Consider the following 19607-nt stretch of genomic DNA (forward strand, 5'->3'; position numbering starts at 1 on the left):
TTAAACTTGGCATGACTTACCAGCCTGCGAGGATTTCAGGAACTTTTTTTGATCCTCTGTTAAAGCCATAATCTCTCCCAATCCTGTGCTCAACTTGATGCTTCTTGTTTAATAACCACAGCTCCTTCATACCCAATTAAAAGGTGTGAACAGAAGCAATTAAAGTAACAGTCTTCCATCCAGGTTAATGTAGACATTTGATTAGCAGTCTTTAGAAAAAAGACCAGCTAGGAATTCACCTGCTATCATCTGACCTCCTTATTAACTTCTCAAGAAAATGGGGAAGAACTCAGACAAACTGAAGCATTGATTTGTCATGGTACCAAATTTCCTTGCTCAGCAGCCAACTTTGTAACCCACCTGGAGAGGGACATGAGATTTGCAGGAGTTGGAGGTTGAGAGGGAAGGAAAAAGCTGAGATCATGATTTGAAGAGGAGAAGTTGTTGGATAACTTAGTCTGGGATTAAAGATGACAAATCTTAAGAGGAGAAGTTGTTGGATAACTTAGTTTGAGATTAAAGATGACAAAGAGTGTGGTTTTGAAAATAACAACTTTCAGAGGACTGGAGAGTAAGAGAAAAGAAGCTCTTGGGAGGAAGGGGTACATGGTAAGATGTTATGCCTCCATGCACCTTGTACATTGTTATCTTGAAGTGCTGGGTGGTGCAACCACTACAGGCAACAAGTGGGACATCAAGGGTCAGAGGTGGCTTGAGGCCAGGGACCCTGAGATCTGCCCTCTTTGCCTAGAGTCTGTCACTGTTCAGGCAGTGGTGTGCTGGAACCAACTCTCACAAGCCAATGGCATCCATTTCTCCCCAACTCCCCTTTCAGTACCATCATGCTGGTGGCTTGGAATCAACCACAGTGGAAGTATTTACACCAGAGAAATTGGCAAGTGCCACAAATCAAGGCATCCTTCTCTTGGATTGCCAGTGGCCAAACACACACCAGGCACTTATTCTCGCTGCCCCTGCAGCCTCCCAGCTCACACCTGTGCTGTATCGTTGTGCCATATTTATATTTTTAAAATGAAAATCTGCTTTTCCATGGATGATGTTCAAAAACTTCTTAGCAGATGGCCACCTTCTGGTCTCATTTCCCAATGACCCCTCGCCCACCCTCTTCACCAGCCCTATAGGCAGCATGTCATGGGGTGTCCTGATCTTTCTGGGTCACTTTTTCCTAAGATCCTGAGGCCCAGTAGGCAGGTTCTCTTCTGTGATCCTCTGGTCCCATGCTTAGATTTCTATTAGAGACTGTAGCAGGCTGTGGCTGTTTTTGTGTGTTTTGTTCTGTTTTACCTTTTTTCTTTTTACTGGATTATGATCTAATAGATGGGGACCTTCTTCCCTCTTCTGTTTATCTTCATAGCTACAGGTCCGTTATGGCCCCTGAAACATAGGAAGGCAGAGAGAGGAGGGAAGGAAGGAAAGAAGAAAGGAGGGAGGGAGGGAAGAAAAGAAGGAAGACAGGAGGGAAGACAAGAAGACACTCCACCAAAAGGCATTCATGACCTGGCCAATAAGGAGCAAGATGAGTATGATTTTTGAAGAACTGAGAGAAGAGTGGAGCCCAGAAGTCAAATAGGAGATAAGAAAAATCTGGCTAGCTGCAGGGATCAAAGGCTTTGAGGGGAGAAGAGGTTCCCTTAGCAAGAAAGCATAGGGTAATGCATCCCTGTTGCTCCCCTCCTGCCCTGCAAGACCCCCCAAGTCAGCTGGCCTCTGGGCTGGCAGGAGCTGGCAACAGAGGGACTCCCGGTGGGTAATGGGTGCGGGGGTGGGGAGCTGAAAATGTGGTAAAGTTTTAACAAATGCTTTTTGAATTACATTCAATTATAGCTGGCAATAATCACAACCTTTCTGGTTCTCTCTTTCGCAAGGTTATAGGAGAAAGTCTTGGAGAGGAGGGAGGTGATTTAGCAAATGCTGGACTGGAGGGCCCTGGAGCAGGCAGAATGCTGGCCCTGCGGGAACTGAGGGCTAAGAGGGCTCCAGCTGCGGAGGGGGCGCTATGAGGAGCCAGCAGGGCCCAGCCTTGCCCAGAAACCTAGGACCAGTTCCCTGAGACTGCAAGGTCGTTGCAATTAGTTAAGTGCCTGCACTCAGCAGGCCTTTGGGATAGGAAAGGGCTGTGTTCTCCATCTTGTTGATGTGGAAACAGCAAAGGGAAGTGACTCAGAGGCGGAGTGGAAAGGCGGAGTGTGTCTCGTGACATTCTGACTTCTACTAGATCCAAAGGGCTGTGCTTGGCTGTCTCCCGGGAGGCTTCCTTCCACGGACAGGCGCCTGTGGTGCTCTGAGGACAGGCAATGGGGCTGTGCAGGAGCAGAGGAAAGGGAAGTGTGATCTGTGGAGGTGGGGCAGGTGCATGGAGGAAGGTGGGGCTCGGTGAAAAGGCAGCCTTGGTACACCGAGCACTGGAGGTAGAAGGGGCTAGAGGTAGGAGGTAGAGATCAGGTGCCACAGCCACCTGATCCTGCACTTAGGAGGTCAGTTTAGACTTTTTAAAAGTAAGGTTTAAAGGCCAGGCATGGTGGCTCATACCTGTAATCCCAGCACTTTGGGAGGTTGAGGAGGAAAGATCACTTGAGGCCAGGAGTTCAAGACCAGCCTGGGCAACACAGAGAAACCCTATCTCTATCCAAAATAAAAATAAAAAATTGAACTAGGCATGGTGGCATGTACCTGTAGTCCCAGCTACTTGGGAGGCCGAGGCAGGAGGATCACCTGAGTCCAGGAGTTTGAGGCTGTAGTGAGCTATGATCACATCCCTGCACTCCAGCCTGAACAACAGAGCAAGCCCCTATCTCTAAAAAATAATAATAATTAAAATTAAATTTCAAAATTAAAAAGTGGGTCTTAGTATTATATTTCCAATTCTTTCTTCTGCCAAGTCACAGACACTTAAAAAATGAATGTTCCAAGGAGTTTACAGAAGTAACCTCTGATCCTCCAGAAAATTCTGCAGGATAAGTAATAGTAACCTCATGCCCCAATGAAGGAAACTGAGGCCTGCAGAGATTGTCTTGTCCGAATCACACAACAGGTCCATGGCAGAGACTTAAGGCTGCCATGTTGCCACACTCGAGTAATGGCCCAGTTGTGTGGTTTGCCAGCCCCGAAGAAAGTGGTTTAAATCCAGGTTTGAATGAGTTAGATGTATGTGCCTTCTCCCTGAGATCATACACCCTTTCTGACCAATGGTCCCCTTTCCACACTCTCTCAAATCAGGAATATAACTGTTTTTTTTCCTTCTTGAGGTGGAGTTTCACTCTTTTCCCCCAGGCTGGAGTACAACGGTGCAATCTCGGCTCACTGCAACCTCCATCTCCTGGGTTCAAGGGATTCTTTTGTCTCAGCCTCCCAAGTACCTGGGATTACAGGCACGCGTCACCACACGCAGCTAATTTTTGTACTTTTAGGAGAGATGAGGTTTCACCATGTCGGTCAGACTGGTCTTGAACTCCTGACTTCAGGTGATCTGCCTGCCTCAACCTCCCACAGTGCTAGGATTACAGTCGTGAGCCACCACACCTGGCCAGGAACAGAACTTTCAGTCCTCAAGACCATGCATTTTACATTTGGGACTCCCAGCATCCCCTTTGGTGTCTGCCTCCCCAAGAGGCTAAGCTATTTATTGAACATAACGTGTGTAACATTACCCTACGATGTCTTCAAGGGCCAGAGTTAAGTTATCCTGTGATATTTATTCCTGTAACCCTAGCATCTCCCCTGTGCCAGAAGCACAGTCCTAGGTACAGTTACAGCCTGGTGCATCTGGAAGGGACTGAAATGCTGCTTCAGTTCCCCCTCCTGCAGGCAGGTCAATGTCTTGCCATTCAGGAAGAGCATAATTTATTTTCTTCCTGAAGATCTTAAGAACTCAGAGACTGTCCATCCTCCTATAGTACCCTTTGCAGATTTTGGCCAAGAAGTTCTTACAGCCAATCAGAACTTTTCCTGTTTTAATTTGAGCCCATTTCCTTGTGTTTGTTATTCTTTGACTTTGATTGTGGCAGATTTGGGGGCCAGGAGGCAAACCGAAGCCCAGGATGGCTCAGAGCCAGGGTTTTCACTAGTGCCATGGGATGTAGTCTCCTCTGACTCTGCTCTGAGGGTCTGGGGCAGACCAGGAAGCAGGGAGGATGGAATGCCAGGGCTTGGAGAGCCAGGAAGGAGGTCTGGAGAAAGGGGCAGTTTTTGGCTCTTGAGTTGAGCATCAGAGGATTTTGTGATCATTAAAGGCCAGAGATACACTATTGACGAGTAGTTCAAATAATCAGACAATATTTAGAGGCGTGAACAAGTTCTGTCATCAAGAAGAGGAGGTGGAGTCAGCAGATTGTTGTCATCTCTTCCTAACTCAGCATTCAGCAGTGATGTGCGTTGGTACCTGAAGGTCAGTCACAGTGGGAATGTTTACACTACAAAAATTGGCAAGTTCTGCAAAGTAGAGCTTTTTTTTTTTTTTTTTTTTCTGGAGCACTACTGACAGGAGGAGCAAGATACAGGGAATACAGGTCATCAGACAAGATTTTGGAAAAAAGACAAGTGAAAATAGTCATGATGATAGAGCCTTTCACTGGTGTCCCGCTTTATTGTTTACGATGAACTCTCACTTCTGTTTTCTCACTTCATCCTCACCACCCTTCTATGAGGAAAACAGGGTAGGCAGCATTACCCTACTTTATAGGGGAGGAAAATGAGGCCAGGAGAGGTAAAGTTACTTGCACAAGATTTTAGAGCCAGTCAGAAAATGAGCTGGGAGCAGAACACAGGCAGGGTGAGCATGAGGGAAGATGGCATGGAATTGAGAGCTATGTTCTCCCAAGACCCTGAAGAGGGGTGGCGGATGCCTTCCTTTCATGGAACCATTCATTTACTTTGCTTCAAATAGTTTTGAGTGTTCATTACAGATCTGTGTCTACAGATCAGAGTTTTGTGTGCACTTGAGGAAGTTGCCATGTGTCAATAGAGACATGGGCACCACCTACCTGGGCCTGAGGCTTTTGATCAAACCTATGTTCTAGTGTTGAGTCCATCCAGGACCTCTCAAGACAAAGTCCTGGCACAAGAAGGGTGATTATCTCTAAGCCAGGAGGGGTTCAGGATTCTTCACTGACCAGGGATATTCGATGCTAATTGTCACCTTTATCTTTCATGGAGTTTGTGCCGCCTTTAGGGGATTCCACCTTCCTCCAGGGCAGCTGAGGAAGTGGGAGAAATTGGGATTCAAACCTGTTGTGGGATCTAAGTTTGCTACTTAGCAGGCATGAATCCTTGACCAAATTGGCTTAGACCTTTTTGAGTGTGTTACCATCTGTAAAATGATCATCTTCACTTCTGCCCACCTCCCAGGATTGTTGCACAAAGCACTTGTGTTTCTTTATAGGTTTTTAAATTGCAATTACTTTTGGAATGAGCATCCACATCAGAAGTTTCTGCTGCAAAGGGCTAAAGGGAGAACTGAGGAACTTGCATCAGGCTGAAGGTAGAGGTAGATTCTGGGTGACAGAAATGACTTTGCTGAAATATTTCTCCTTGAGCTATGTTGGTGACTGCAGTTGGTGGCTCTTGAACCAGGGGCCAAGGGAGTCTGATGAAGATAAGACACCAGGGTCCTCCAAGCACGCTGATAATGGTGTCTGGGTGGGCTGCACTGGGTCTGATGTACAGTGTGAATCTTTCTCTTTGGTTGGGACTAATATGGGAGTTGGCTCCTGAGTGGGCTAGACCCTGCCCAGCCAGGCTAGGGGATAGGAGGACAACTATCAGGCTGTGGTTTCTCATTGCTACATTTTTTTCTTAATAGACTTTCTTTTTAGAGAAGTTTTTGGTTTACAGAAAAATTGAGTCGAAAGTGCAGAGAGTTCCCACATGCACCCTGCCCTGACACAGGCACCGCTTCCCCTACTATCAACATCCCACACCCCCCCAGAGTGGAGCATTTGTCACAGTCCATGAACCTGTGTGGACACATCATGATCACCAAAGATGTCCAGGGTCCTCAGGGCCATAGGCTCACTAGATACAGTAGATCCTGAAGCTGGGACCTGCTGCATGTGTGGTGCCTCCATAGCTGCATGTGCAGTCACCTGTCACTTAAGGATGAGGATACATTCTCAGAAATGCATCATTAGGCAGTTGTGTGAACATCAGAGTACTTACAGAAACCTAGATGCTACAGCCTACTACACACCTGGACTATATAGTATCACCTATTGCTCCTACAGACCTGTACAGCAGATTACTGTACCGAATACTGCAGGTAACTGTAACACAATGGAGGGTATAAATACCCCAGATCCCTCACTCTCTGGGTGGGGTACATTCTGTCCTGGCTCCTAGAGTTCCCAGCAGGGTTAAATGGCAGTTAACCAAGTGATCACTTACTTGATCACTCTTTTTGACTGTTTTCCCTTCCCTATCATCATTTCTCTGGTTTACTTACACAAACCTAGATGGTACGGCCTAGACTATATGGTATAGTGCATGGCTCCTACAACCCTGTGCAGCAAGTTACTGTATTGAATGCTGTAGGCAATTGTAACACAATGGTAGGTATTTATGTATCTAAACATAGAAAAGGTACAGTAAAAATACAGTATAAAAGATAAAAAATGGTTCACCTGTCTAAGGTACTTACAATGAATGGAGCTTGCAGGATTGAAAGTTGCTCTTGGAATCTGCGAGTGAGTGTGAGTGAATGTGAAGGCCCAGGACATTGCTATACACTACCATAGACTTTATAAACATGGTGTACTTAGGCTACACTAAATTTATTTTTTTAAATTGTATTTCTTCAGTAATAGAATAACCTTAGCTTACTGTAATGTTTTTACTTTATAAACTTTTTTTAAAGCTTGTTGGCTCTTTTGTAAAAATACTTAGCTTAAAACACATGTGCATTGTACAACTGTACAGAAATATTTTCTTTCTTTATATCTTTATTCTATAAGCTTTCCATTTCTAAAGTTTTAAATTTTTTATTTTTTTACTTTTTAAACTTTTTTGTTAAAAATGAAGACACAAGTGCACACATTAACATAATCCTACACAAGATCAGGACCATCAATATCACTATCTTCCACCTCTGCATCTCATCTCACTGGAAGCTCTTCAGGGGCAGTAACAGGCATGGAGCTGTCATTGCCTGTGAGAGTAATGTCTTCTTCTGGATACCTCCTGAAGGACCTGGCTGAGGCTGTTTTACAGTTAACTTTTTCTTATAAGTAGAAGGAGTAGACTCTAAAATAATGATAAAAAGTATAGTAGAGTAAGTACATAAACCAGTCACATAATCTTTATTATCATTATCAAGTATTATGTACCACCCATAATTGTGTGTGCCAGACTTCTCTATTCCTGGCAGTGTGGTGGGTTTGTTTATGCCAGCGTCACCACAAACACATGAGTCATGCATTGCTCTGTGACCTTACCACAGTTATGATGTCACTAGGTGAGAGGAATTTTTCAGCTCCGTTCCACTCTTCGGGGACCACCATCGTATATGCGGTCCACCATTGCCTGAAACATTATTAGATATGCCATATTGTGCTATGTGAGTGTATTTGCCTGTTGTCTCTCTGACTAGAGTGTGTGCTCTTTAGGGAAAGACCTGCTTATCTCATCTTCATACCCTGTAACAGGGCTGCCACTGTTCCCTCCTGTGTCCCCTGCGCCCTGCCATTTCAGTACAATCCTCTCTTCTACCCGCCTGCCACCAGCTCTGCACCTCTGTGCCTGAGGACTTTCTCAGCTCTCCCTTGTGCAGAACTGACTGGATGTGCTGGAACAATGACTGTAAGGGTCGTGTATAAATACCCCAGATCCCTCCCTCTCTGGGTGGGGTACATTCTGTCCTGGCTCCTAGAGTTCCCAGCAGGATTAAACTGTGGTTGTCCAAGTGATAACTCACTTGATCACTCTTTTTAGCTGTTTTCCCCTCCCTGTCATTTCTCTGATGTTTCCTGGGGTTACCTCTCAAACGACTTCCCCCTGGATTCCTTGTTGAAGGTCAGGGGATCTGGGATACATCTTCACTACATAACAGAGTATTGGCATGCAGGACACGTCCAGCAGATGTTTGTTGGAAAATGGTATGGATACCTCTAGAATAGACAGTTACTTCTAGAACATACATATCTTTTAGATAAGAATATATATATATCTTAAAGCAGATTGCATATTCTTCTCTCCATAGGTCTCATGCCATGTTTTGCTGCCCTTGTGGACTCTGAGCTTGGTGCTGCATGTTGTCTGCCTGCCCCTGACCTGAAGGACATGCCCAGCTCCTTCTCTCATCCTTGCCTCTCTTTTGCATCTTCATAATACACATTCACTTTTTAAAAAAGGAATGGCTTTTCGAAGCTAATGGCCATCTAAATCTTTCTTTTCTATTGTCCAGCACAGTGTGAATAAATAAACATAGGCTATGATTCCACTTTTCAAATATATGACTCCACATTGGTGTTGTAACATTGCCAACTCCATCATTTTACCCCCAACTCCTGGTCAAGGAATTTCCCTCCCTCTAAAATCACAGTCTCTTCTTAGAAAGGAGATATTTTTCTTTAAGAAGGGGTTTCAGGATAAGAGCTAAGCTCATTGTAGAACAGTGGTTTCCAACCCAGGCCAAACGTTAGAAAAATCCTAGGGAATGAGTATGTCAATGCTCAGCCCAGACCAGTTTGACAGCAGTCTCTGAGGATAGGGCTTGGTTTAGGGTTCTGAAAGCATCCCAAGTGATGATGTGGAGCCAAGGCTGATGCCATCCATCTAGAACCCATCCACTTCTTCCTTTGGGCATTCCCTGCTTTAGATCAGTGGGAGATAAACCCTACTCTACTGAGTCGTGTTGGATCCAGAGGCCGGGACCAATGTTGCTGAGATTCAAGGTGAACTGCAGATTCCTAGGATTCTTATCATCTACATCTGTGTCAACCCAGGCTGTCAGCAGAACTGGGCTGGGTTTTCTAGGGTCCCAGCTCAGCTCCCTCCCACGTGCAGAATGCTCTTCCCTGTGGGGCTGCTGGGCAGAGCACTGTTCCTCTTGAATCCTCCTGCGTGTGATGAGTGATGTCTATGTGATGAGCTCCTGTCGGACGGAGGCCTTCCCACCCTGAAAGTTTTTGCTGGCAGCTGAGGATGGGGACAGACAGCATCAGTTGACAGCCTGGCCCTCCACCTGGGCCCTTTCCTGCCTTCTCCATTCCTGTTCCGTTGGGGCCATTTGTTCTCCAGTTCTGTTTCTTCTCAGATTTTCCCTCTTATCCCTGTTCCTCTCCTGCTATTTTCTACTGTCTCGCTCTTTGCTTTTTCTGTTCAGCTGTGCCTTGGAACCAAGCTGTGACCGCCTCCTCTCACAGCTGCCTTTGCTAAGGGTGGGCCCCTTGCCTGGGTGCCAGGGTGGAGGGAGGAATGGGTCGGAGAGAGGGGCTTCCAGGAGACAGAGCTCATACCCCTGGGAGCCCCAAGTCTGGATTTCATACCTGCAGCTTTCCCAGTCAAGAGAGCCAAGTGCCTTGCAGGGGAGCTTTTGGGAATGGGATAATATATAGCATTTGTGTCTGTCTTGGAGCTTGGTGGGTGCTGTCCCTGGGGCATGAGCTGTGTGGGCCTGTGTGGGGCTCTTTCAGGGCTGACCCTCTGCTGTCTCTGCAGGACTGCGATGTGCTGGTCTTAGCTGCTGTCTGAGAGGATGTCTGGGGTGTCCGAGCCCCTGAGCCGAGTAAAGTGGGGCACATTACGCCGGCCTGAAGGCCCCGCAGAGCCCATGGTGGTGGTACCAGTAGATGTGGAAAAGGAAGACGTGCGTATCCTGAAGGTCTGCTTCTATAGCAACAGCTTCAATCCTGGGAAGAACTTCAAACTGGTCAAATGCACTGTCCAGACGGAGATCCGGGTAAGTGTGAAGGCATCTGCTCTGTCCATCTGTCTGTCCCTCTGTCTTCTTCCTGGGCAGCTGAGCAGCTCTCCTGCAGCCTTGCAGCTCTCCCTGGGTGGAACAGGTGAGGTGGCATCAGAGACATGTGCTCAGCCTGCATCACCAGGCCTTCTCTCCAGATGTGCGCATACTACTTCTCTAGGAGCCTGGGAAACACATGTTGTAGACTTTGCTTGAACCCCAGATCATTTGTTTGGCCTCTGATTCAATTCATTTCAACTTATTAAATATTTATGATACTTGAAGCTCTGCAAGGGACTTAAAATCTCCTATCCTCAAACAGTTTACACTCTGATGAAATAGGAATTAGAGATACACAAGTGATTGCATTAAAAATAGAACAAAACTGGTATAAGACTTGTGTGCTGTGCATGTAGAGGAAGGCGCTGGTGGGGCATTTAGAGGATGATAATGAAGTAGAGGTGCTTTGGGCCAGGTGGAGGGTTAACAAGCCCTACCTGGCAACACATCCTTTTGCTCACTGCTACTCAGAATCACAACATCTGTTTTGCAGGTCCAGGTATCCACCTTCATCAGGGCACCTGGACACCAGGATGCCAATTCACCTTAACCAAATGTATATGAGATTGTCATCATAAGCAGAGTTCCAACGTGCTGAACTAATTTCAGTCACCTACATTTATTGAACAATTGCTATGTGGAGCCTGGGCCAATCCCTCTATACACATTATTCCATTAAATCTTCCCAGCATTCCCATGAGTAGATACACTGAAGACATACCTTTCCGCTGCCCAGCACACCCCTTTCTGATGATGGGAGGGAAAGCCAGATTGGTTCTGGGAAGGTTGCTTAGTGAGTAATTTGAATAATGGAAGCAGGAACTTTTGGGAAAGCTAATCAGGTCTGAAGACATGGGATGAGCCATCTCCAGCTCATAGCCAACCCTTCCCATGTCCTGAAAGCCAGTGTCCCTAAACTCCATGAATGTTTCCTTTGGTTAGTGCTGCTGTGCCCTGGCCACATCATCCTGGCTGCCTTCCATCTGCTATAGCACACGCTGTGCTTCCACACACCAGAGCACAGTGTAATTGATTACATCACTGTCATGGCCAGTTATCACCATTGATTATGATTTGATTGGCTCTCTCTGTTTCCTGTAACTGATTCGATTAGGGCCTTGTTTGCTCATCTTATGGTTTCTGATATAGAGGCACAATTGTGTCCTGAGAGTAAGCCCTGGTCATCTTCCTCCAGGAGGATGTTTTCCCATCTCTTTATCCACTTCGTGAGTCTTCCTTTGGGTATATCATTTTTGCAAAGAGCTGATGCCATCCACTGTGAATTTTACTAGTTTAATTTTCAGAAGTTAACCTGATTTCCAAGTTTAGGGAGGAGCACCTCATTGTTATTTTGTGCTGAAAAACAGAGAGCAGCTGGTTAGTTCAGATTAGGACAGGTTCCATGGAGTCAGCAGTGAAAAGGTCCTGAAAAAGAGGTAGGATTTAAAGCAGTGACACTGGGGACAGGAAGAGACTTTCCAAGAGGACAGAACAGCATGTCAAAAGGCAGGGAGGCCTCTGAACAGTAAGTAGTTCAGTTTGACTGGAGTATGGATTATATTTAGAAAAGTATCTAAAGTCAAGATCAAAAAGGAAAGTTGACAGCAGAGAATGAAGGGCCTAGAATATCAGGCAGAGAAATCTGGAAATGGACAGGCATTAGGGAAGAACACATATTTTTAAGCAGGGGCAAGATGTTCCTGGAATTGTATGATATACCCTGCTGAGTGTTTAACGGATGAAAGTACACAACGGGCCTATGGAGAAAGCAATGAGACCCAGGCTTAAGAAGAATGGCTTGGGCCGGGCGTGGTGGCTCAAGCCTGTAATCCCAGCACTTTGGGAGGCCGAGACGGGCGGATCACGATGTCAGGAGATCGAGACCATCCTGGCTAACACGGTGAAACCCCGTCTCTACTAAAAAATACAAAAAAACTAGCTGGGTGAGGTGGCGGGCACCTGTAGTCCCAGCTACTCGGGAGACTGAGGCAGGAGAATGGCGTCAACCCGGGAGGCGGAGCTTGCAGTGAGCTGAGATCCGGCCACTGCACTCCAGCCTGGGCGACAGAGCGAGACTCCGTCTCAACAAAAAAAAAAAAAAAAAAAAATGAAGAATGGCTTGAGGCGTTATCTGGGGTTGGTGGGGAACAGAGGTGGAGAACAGAAGTGACTGACTTCTAGGAATATATCCAAGCCTTCTGATTTTGCCTGCTTCCAGTGTCTCCTGCAGGCAAAATGTCACCTGCTTATTGCAAACAGCTGAGGCTTTAAAGCCGTACCTAGACTTCTAGCCAAGTCCTGCTCCATCCTTACTGGTTGTGTGGCCTGGGACCTAATGATTAACTGATCTAGGCTTCAGTCTCTTCACCCAGGGATCACGCTGTAAAGACTGGAGATGATGGAGGAGAAGCACAAAGCACATAGCAGTGTCCATAACTGGAGGCTATTGATTGTGTGGGTATTAGGTTATTACCCAGCTGAGGAATCTCCAAAGGCCTCTAATTGCCCAGAGAAGAAAGTACAAATTGTCTTCTTTTGGTGTCTATCCAGGTATTTATCTTATGTTCAAATAAAGAAATAATATGATCAGATTTGTGTTTTAAAACAGCAACATGGTGTTCTGCAAGATGTTAAGAAGTGTGCCCTCAGGAAGTGAATGTGTGGTCAAAAAGATTGGGAAATGTTTGGTTAAACAATTCTGAACAGATTCTTTTGCAGTAAGACTTCTCAGAACCTTAAATAGGCTAATATGCCTGATAAATCACTAAGAACGGCCACAGAGGTGATATTTTCTTAAATAAACAATTTCTTATTTGCCTAAAAAAAAAACCCTTCTTTTAAACCACTAGCTCTCTGGACAATCATTTAGGGAACTTTTCCCCCTAAACTCTGACAGCAGAGAAAAGAGGACTAGATTTAAAAAATAATAATAATAAAAAAAAATAAAAAAAATAAAAAAATTAAAAAAAGGACTAGTGAATGGGAGATGGGTTAGGAGGCTGTGGTCATACTGCAAAAGCAAAATGATGAGGACTTGGACTAAGGGAATGGCATTGGGAATAGAGATAAACCAACATAATTGAGTATATCCAAGGAGGCAGAGTCAATAGAATTTGATGATTAACTAGATATAGGGAGGGAAAGAAAGGAAGGAGAGAAGGATGACTCAAGTTTTTGCTTGGGCGACTGAATGGGTGTTGGTACCATTCATTGAAATCCAAACAGAGAAAGGGAGGGCGTTCTGAGATTTCAACTTTACATGTGTTGTGTTTAAAGTGTTTATGAAACACCCCCATGGAGGAACGTGGGTCTGGAGCTCAGGAGGGAGAAAGAATCTAGAGACAAATTTGGGTGTCATTATGCAATTGATGTCACGCAAATGGGTAGGATCACCCACAAGGAATGAGTGTAACAGAAGAAAAACAGATCCAGCATGAGGTCAGGCATTCAAGACCAGCCTGGCCAACATAGTGAAACCCCATCTCTACTAAAAATACAAAAAATTAGCTGGGTGTGGTGGCACGCACCTGTAATCCCAGCTACTCAGGAGGCCGAGGCAAGACAATCACTTGAACCTGGGAGGCGGAGGTTGCAGTGAACCAAGATTGTGCCACTGCACTCCAGCCCAGGCGACAATGTGAGACTCCATCTCAAAAAATAAAGAGATCCAGGTGGGAAACCTGGGGAAATCAACTTCTAAAAGGCTGATAAAGAGCAGCAAATGAAGGAAAAACAAGAATCAGTCAAAGAAGGAGCAAGAGAACCAGGAGGACAGAATCTGAGGAGCCCGAGGCAGAGGGGGCTTTAAGGAAATAGTGACTGGTAGTGTCAGATGCTCAGAAAGGACAGCAGATAAGGTTAGAAATAAGTGCATGGCTTTAGCAGCAGGTGCCAGGAATCATCTTTGTTTGGGCAATTTTAGTGGAGAGATGGAGGCAGAACACATTGTGCAATGAATTATAGTGGAGACAGTGAGTATAAGTAACATTTAAGAGAGGTTTTGACCAAGAAGGAAAAGAAAGAAGGGAAGGCTAAAGGAACAGTGTTCACTGCAGAGGGAACAGCATGTGTAAAGGTCCTGAAGTGGGAAGGCACATAGCGGGTTTGAGACTAAGGATTGCTTAAGTTTGGCTATTTAAACCATGTTAACCATTTTGGTTTTTATTCCATCTCTTGTGGGAAGCCACTGATATAATTTAAACCTATGGGTGACATGAAATTGTGCTTTTTAAAGACCACTTGGGTTACATAATGGAAAATGCATTGGAGGAAGGCAGGAATGGATGTGGGGAAATATTACGTGGCTATTACAGTGAATCAAATGAGAGATGACAGTAGCTTAAGTTAAGATTATAGCCATGGAGATAGTGATGGTGATGGTGGTGACGATGATGATGATGATGACGGTAACAGTAGTGGTGATGTTAGTGATGATGATGGCAGTAGTGCTGATGGCAGCTAGCACTTTGGAAAGCAATAATATGCACCATCATATTGACTTCTCAAAAGAACCCAATAAAGACCAAACTATTATTATTTCCACTTCATATATAAGGAAACTAAGCACAGAGGATTTAAGCAAATTGACAGTAAGGGGTGAAGCCTATTTTTAAACCTAAACGATGCACTTCCACAGCCTGCACTCTTAACCACTGTGATCAATGGAGAGAAGTGATTATAATCCACAGAATTGAGGAGATGAAAGGCTTTTGTGATGACAGGAGATTCACAAATGAGGAAGAGGGAGGTGTGAAGAATGGCAGCCCTGGTCTGGGTGGCCAGGGTCCCGTTCCCTAAGATGAAAAACACTGGAGGAGAAATCCACTGGAGAGTGAGGAGTTCACATGCCCAGTTTTGGCCCTGTGGAGTACAATTGAGACACATTAACATCTTCACATGGAAATGCTAAGTAGATCCTTGGATACGTAATTCTGGAGGAGGGAACCAGGTTGGTCATAGACATTTGAGTGAGGTCAATCCAACCATCTGGTGGTTGAAGCATGGCTATGAATGAGATCATTCAGGAAAGGGTTCTGAATTACTCCATCGTCCACTCCACAAATGTTTGTTAGATCCTCCCATGTGCCTGGCACTATGCTGGTATGGCCTAGGATATTAGCATATCCCAAAACAAATTGCTCTCCCTGCTTTCATAGGGCTTCCTGGCCAAGAGTGAGACTGACATGGACTCACACTAATGAATGAACCTTCTCAATCTGAAGCACATGGTCCTACAGGAAACCATAGGTCTTGTGAGAACAGGTCACCATCATCATCTCCATGGCTACAACCTTAATTTAAGCTACTGTCATCTCTCATTTGATTCACTGTAATAGCCACATAACATCTCCCCACATCCATTCTTGCCTTTCTCCAGTGTATTTTCCATTATGTATCCCAAGTTATCTTTAAAAAGCACAATCTTATGTCACTCATAGGTTGTGAGAGTGGGACTGGATTTATATGCAGAGGAATAGCTTTGCTGTGCAGTGCCTGTTTGGGGATACAGTGTCCAGGTGGGAGTCCAAGCCCAACTTCCTTGTCTGGGACTCTCCTGGAGCAGCCCTTCTCTCTGCTTCCTGACTTCTTTTTGCGGTCTCCTTTCCTAGCTTGGCTTTATCCTTTGATGGATTTTTCTACTTCCAACCTTGTATCTTCCTCTCCTCATTTTCCCAGTACTCAGAATGCTGCCAGCCCTTTCAAATTTGCCAAGCACATGTCCTTCCCCAAGAACGCTCCTGAGATCCTGACACCCCCACATAGCAGTGTCTGATCAAATGGAAGCAGTCGCAAATCGCCCTGACACAATCCACATGGCAACACATTTCCAAAACATAGTTACTCCATGCATATTTGCTGATTTCATGCTTTGGTCTTTATTCTCTACTTTTTTTTTTTTTTTTTCCTGCAGATGTAGTAGCTTCATGGTGATTTCTCCATGTTATAAAAGGTTTTGTGAATAAGCGCTGGCCCCTGTGCCTAGGACCTAAAAGAAATTAGGCAGGTGTTGCAGAGAACAATGACAAATTGATTTTGCTCTTCTGGATTTTCTATTTCCTTTTTGTTTGATATTTATAGGAAATTGTGTTTGTTTAGGAACTCTGAATTTCTGGAGCAAACAGAGGCTCATATCATTATATTTTTCTCTAACGTGCTAATTTGCTTGTCTGGGAAAAGGGGTAAGATGACACTCTGAAAAGAACTGGCAGAGCAGCACCCAGACGTGCCCACACAGGGCGGCTCTCTTTGGCTGTCACTGCTGCTGCTGCTGCTGCTCCTCCTCCTTCTCTTTTTCTTCTTTCTTCTTTGTTCTTCTTTCTTCTCTCTTTCTTTTTTCTTCTTTCTCCCTTCGTTCTTTCTTCCTTTTCTTCTTCTTGTCCTCATCCTCTTTTTCCTTCTCCTTCTCTGTCTCCTCTTCCTCCTACGTCTCTTCTTCCTCTCTCTCTCTCTGTCTCTCCTTCCTTTCCCTCTGCTCTCTCTTCTTCTCAAGTCATATGTCCTGATTTGTCTCAGCCCCAGTTTCCTTACATTGTCCAGGGATGACTATCTGCAGTGCCCCTGCCAGTCTCAAATGTATCATGATATGGGTGATAATGACATGATAATGACATGGCTCTGCTCTCTCCTCTCCCTGCCTGGCACACTGACCTGCTGGCTCGTGGTGTTTTCTCCCTCCAGCTTCCTCTAGTTGATCCACTCTCTTCATGTGCTCATCTCTTCCTGTCACGAGACCATGTTTTCTCACCCAGGAAGGCATTAAGCAGAAGAAGAGATATTCATCTGGGGTATGGTGTTGCTCAGAGGTGCCGATGGGGTCCTACATCCAAAACCTTCTCCCTCAGCCAGTTTCTACCAAGCTGGAAACCTGGGTTCAAGATTCATCCTTGTTTTGTCCTGAAGTATCACCCCACTCAGAATTCACATTCACATCCCCAGGAAGGGCAGAGGCTGCAGCTGTCCTGTGCCCTTCCCACCCAGTCTGGATGCATCCCTCCCGCCCGCAGCAGGGACTCCAGGTTGCAGGGGTGTCCTTGGGCGTTGCTTGTCTGGTGCATGAGGAGAGCTGTCCAGTTCCAAATGCAGCCTGGTCTACACGTGCCTGTCCTCACCACCACCCGCGTGCATTCAGTGATCATACATTCCTTTCCAGAAATCCCCAGAGGCAGACTGCAGATGTCAGAACCCATTGACTTTGCCCTTTGCTCCCTACACCCATCACACACTTATCCCAGTTAGTTTTGAGTTTAATCTATTGTTACTCAACCAGACACAGGGTGCACAGGGTGTTATGGACTGGATGTTTATGTCCCCTCATCCCCAAATCCATATGTCGATGCCCTAACCCCCAATGTAATGGTATTTGAAGGTCGGGGTATTGGAAGGTAATTGGGCTTAGGTGAGGTCATGAGAGTGGGGGCCCTATAATGGGATTAGTGTCCTTAAAAGAGAGGAAGAGGCTAGGTTCCTCTTTCTCTCTCTCTCTCTCTGTCTGTCTGTCTGTCTGTCTCTCAGCCATGTGAGGACACAAGGAGAAGGCTTTCCTCTGTAAATGAGGAAGCTTGCACCAGGAACCAAATCTGCTGTACCTTGATCTTAGACTCCCAGCTCCAGAGCTATTTAGACATAAATGCTTGTTGTTTAAGGCACCCAGTCAGGGTGATTTGTTAGAGCAGCTCAAGATGACCGGGACACAGGCCGGCAGTTCCCTGTGCCTGGAAGAGCAGTCTCTGGCCCACAGTCCATTGGCTCAGGTTCTCTGTATCTGGAACAATATCTGTCACCCTCCTTCAGATGCTGCTAGAGTAGGGCCCAAGGTCTCAGTGCAAGAGGTAGGGAGGAGGAGGTTACTTGTCCTGCTAAGTTGCCATTTTTGAAACAAAGACTACCCTAGAGAGAATAAATGGAAGCACACAAGGCTAGTCTCCCATGCATGAAAACAGTCCCTGAAAAAAAGGAAAGGGTTCAACCAGGAAACCACAACCCAGTGCCACGATATTTAAAAAGGTATATTCACAAGGACCTCCTGCTTCTGCACCCCCTCCCTGTTTCCTGTGTGTGCTCTGCAGTCCGGCCCACCCCCACACAGACACCTACAGAGGCCAGCACAAGGCAGACACGCAGGTTCTGGGCCTCTGTGGATCTCCACGCTCACATTCATTGCATCCACAAATTGGTAGTCAGGTGCCTGGGCTTTCGTTTCTATTTTTAATCTGGTAGTTGCATTGCTGAATGTCCTTGTTAGAGACTTTTATCATCTCCAAATGAATGCTTTCAGGGTGTTAAGTTATGCTCACTTGTATTATTTTGTTCTTCAATCACTTTTTTTAGAATGATCCCTTACATGTGTTGCGAACTCAGAATGTATATAACCAGTGTATCGGTTTTCTATGGCTGCCTTTGCAAATTATCACAAACCTGGTGGCTTACAATAGAAATGATTCTCTCACAGTTCTGGAGGCCAGAAGTCCCCAAATCAAGGTGTCAGCAGGGACTCAGTTCTCCTGAAGCCTCTAGGGGAGGATCTCTCCCTGCCTCTCCCTGCTTTTGGTGGCTCCAGGCTTTTGGTGGCTCTAGGCTTTGCAAATGCCCCCCATTTTTTTTCCAGATGAGATCACATTCACAGATTCTGGGGTTAGGACCTGGACATATCTTTTGGGGGCCATCATTCGACCCATTATGACCATCAGTTCAGATCATAATATCTGTTGCTGGTACCCCCATTCAGGCACACACAGACCAGTGTACCCAGATATATAGCAATGAGTGGACCCTTTGTCCCTTTAAAAGCTTTTATTATGTCATTAGGGGGTATGTGCAGAAGAAAATAGAGGCTCACTGAATATGAGTCAGCACTTCTCCCCGGGAACCATTCCACACCTCCTGGAAGTCAGCATTGGGAAACGTGTAGGGCCCTTTATAGTTGGCACATTGTCATGATTCTCACAATGATTGGGGCTGGGGCTTGGGATTTGGTGGGTGGGCTCTTGCCGTGGGTGAACGGTCCCATACAACAAAGAATCCTCCTGCCCCAAGTGCCAGTGGGACCCTGCTGAAATTCACTGATGTGAATTAGGAAGCATTACGGTACAATGAATGCTCTGAACCCAGACCCCACGCGAAAAATAAAACTTTACCTGTCATGTTGGAGTGACACCTGCCCCTCCTGCTCTGAGGCAAACACTGCAGGTCACCCGAAAGAACTGTATAGTAACTGCTTTAAATGATATTTTAGTAGGGGGCTTTGAGGGGGAAAAATCTACGAAAGCCACCTGGTATTCTCCCAACTGATCTTTATTGTTTTTCATCCCTCCTCAATCTCAGCGTGGCATCAAGAGCCCTTTCTACAGTTTATGGGTAAATCAGAATTTTTGACCGAATGGTCTCATTTTTAACAGAACATTTTTATTTTTCAGAGACACTTATATTCTGCTCAAGTTGATTAAAGAAAAGGCCATTTGTTACCTTTTCAGCCTTTTTTCTACCTTCTCAGAGCTCTACTTCCCGTCTTCACACATAGCAGAAGGTGCAAGGGAAGAGCCTGCTATCTAGCTCTTGCCCTGGGAACATAAAATCCTTCATGATTCTCTTGCTCCAAGCAGAAGGAAGTTGTTTTTCTTTGCATTGTTCACCCCGG

The 19607-nt window shown here is 45.6% G+C and overlaps 1 protein-coding gene across 2 annotated transcripts in view; it reads left to right on the forward strand.

The window, feature by feature from the left end:
- Positions 1-19607, forward strand: part of PTK2B (protein tyrosine kinase 2 beta) — a 137283-nt gene that overhangs the window by 62480 nt on the left and 55196 nt on the right. For both annotated transcript variants that reach the window (XM_011983866.1, XM_011983867.1), the window contains exon 2: positions 9670-9910. In XM_011983866.1, the coding sequence (XP_011839256.1) occupies positions 9707-9910 (204 nt within the window). In that variant the 5' untranslated portion in view covers positions 9670-9706. The remainder of the gene's footprint in view (positions 1-9669; positions 9911-19607) is intronic.

Source organism: Mandrillus leucophaeus, unplaced genomic scaffold, assembly GCF_000951045.1.
Source record: "Mandrillus leucophaeus isolate KB7577 unplaced genomic scaffold, Mleu.le_1.0 Scaffold256, whole genome shotgun sequence".
In the NCBI taxonomy this organism is placed as follows: Eukaryota; Metazoa; Chordata; class Mammalia; order Primates; family Cercopithecidae; genus Mandrillus; species Mandrillus leucophaeus.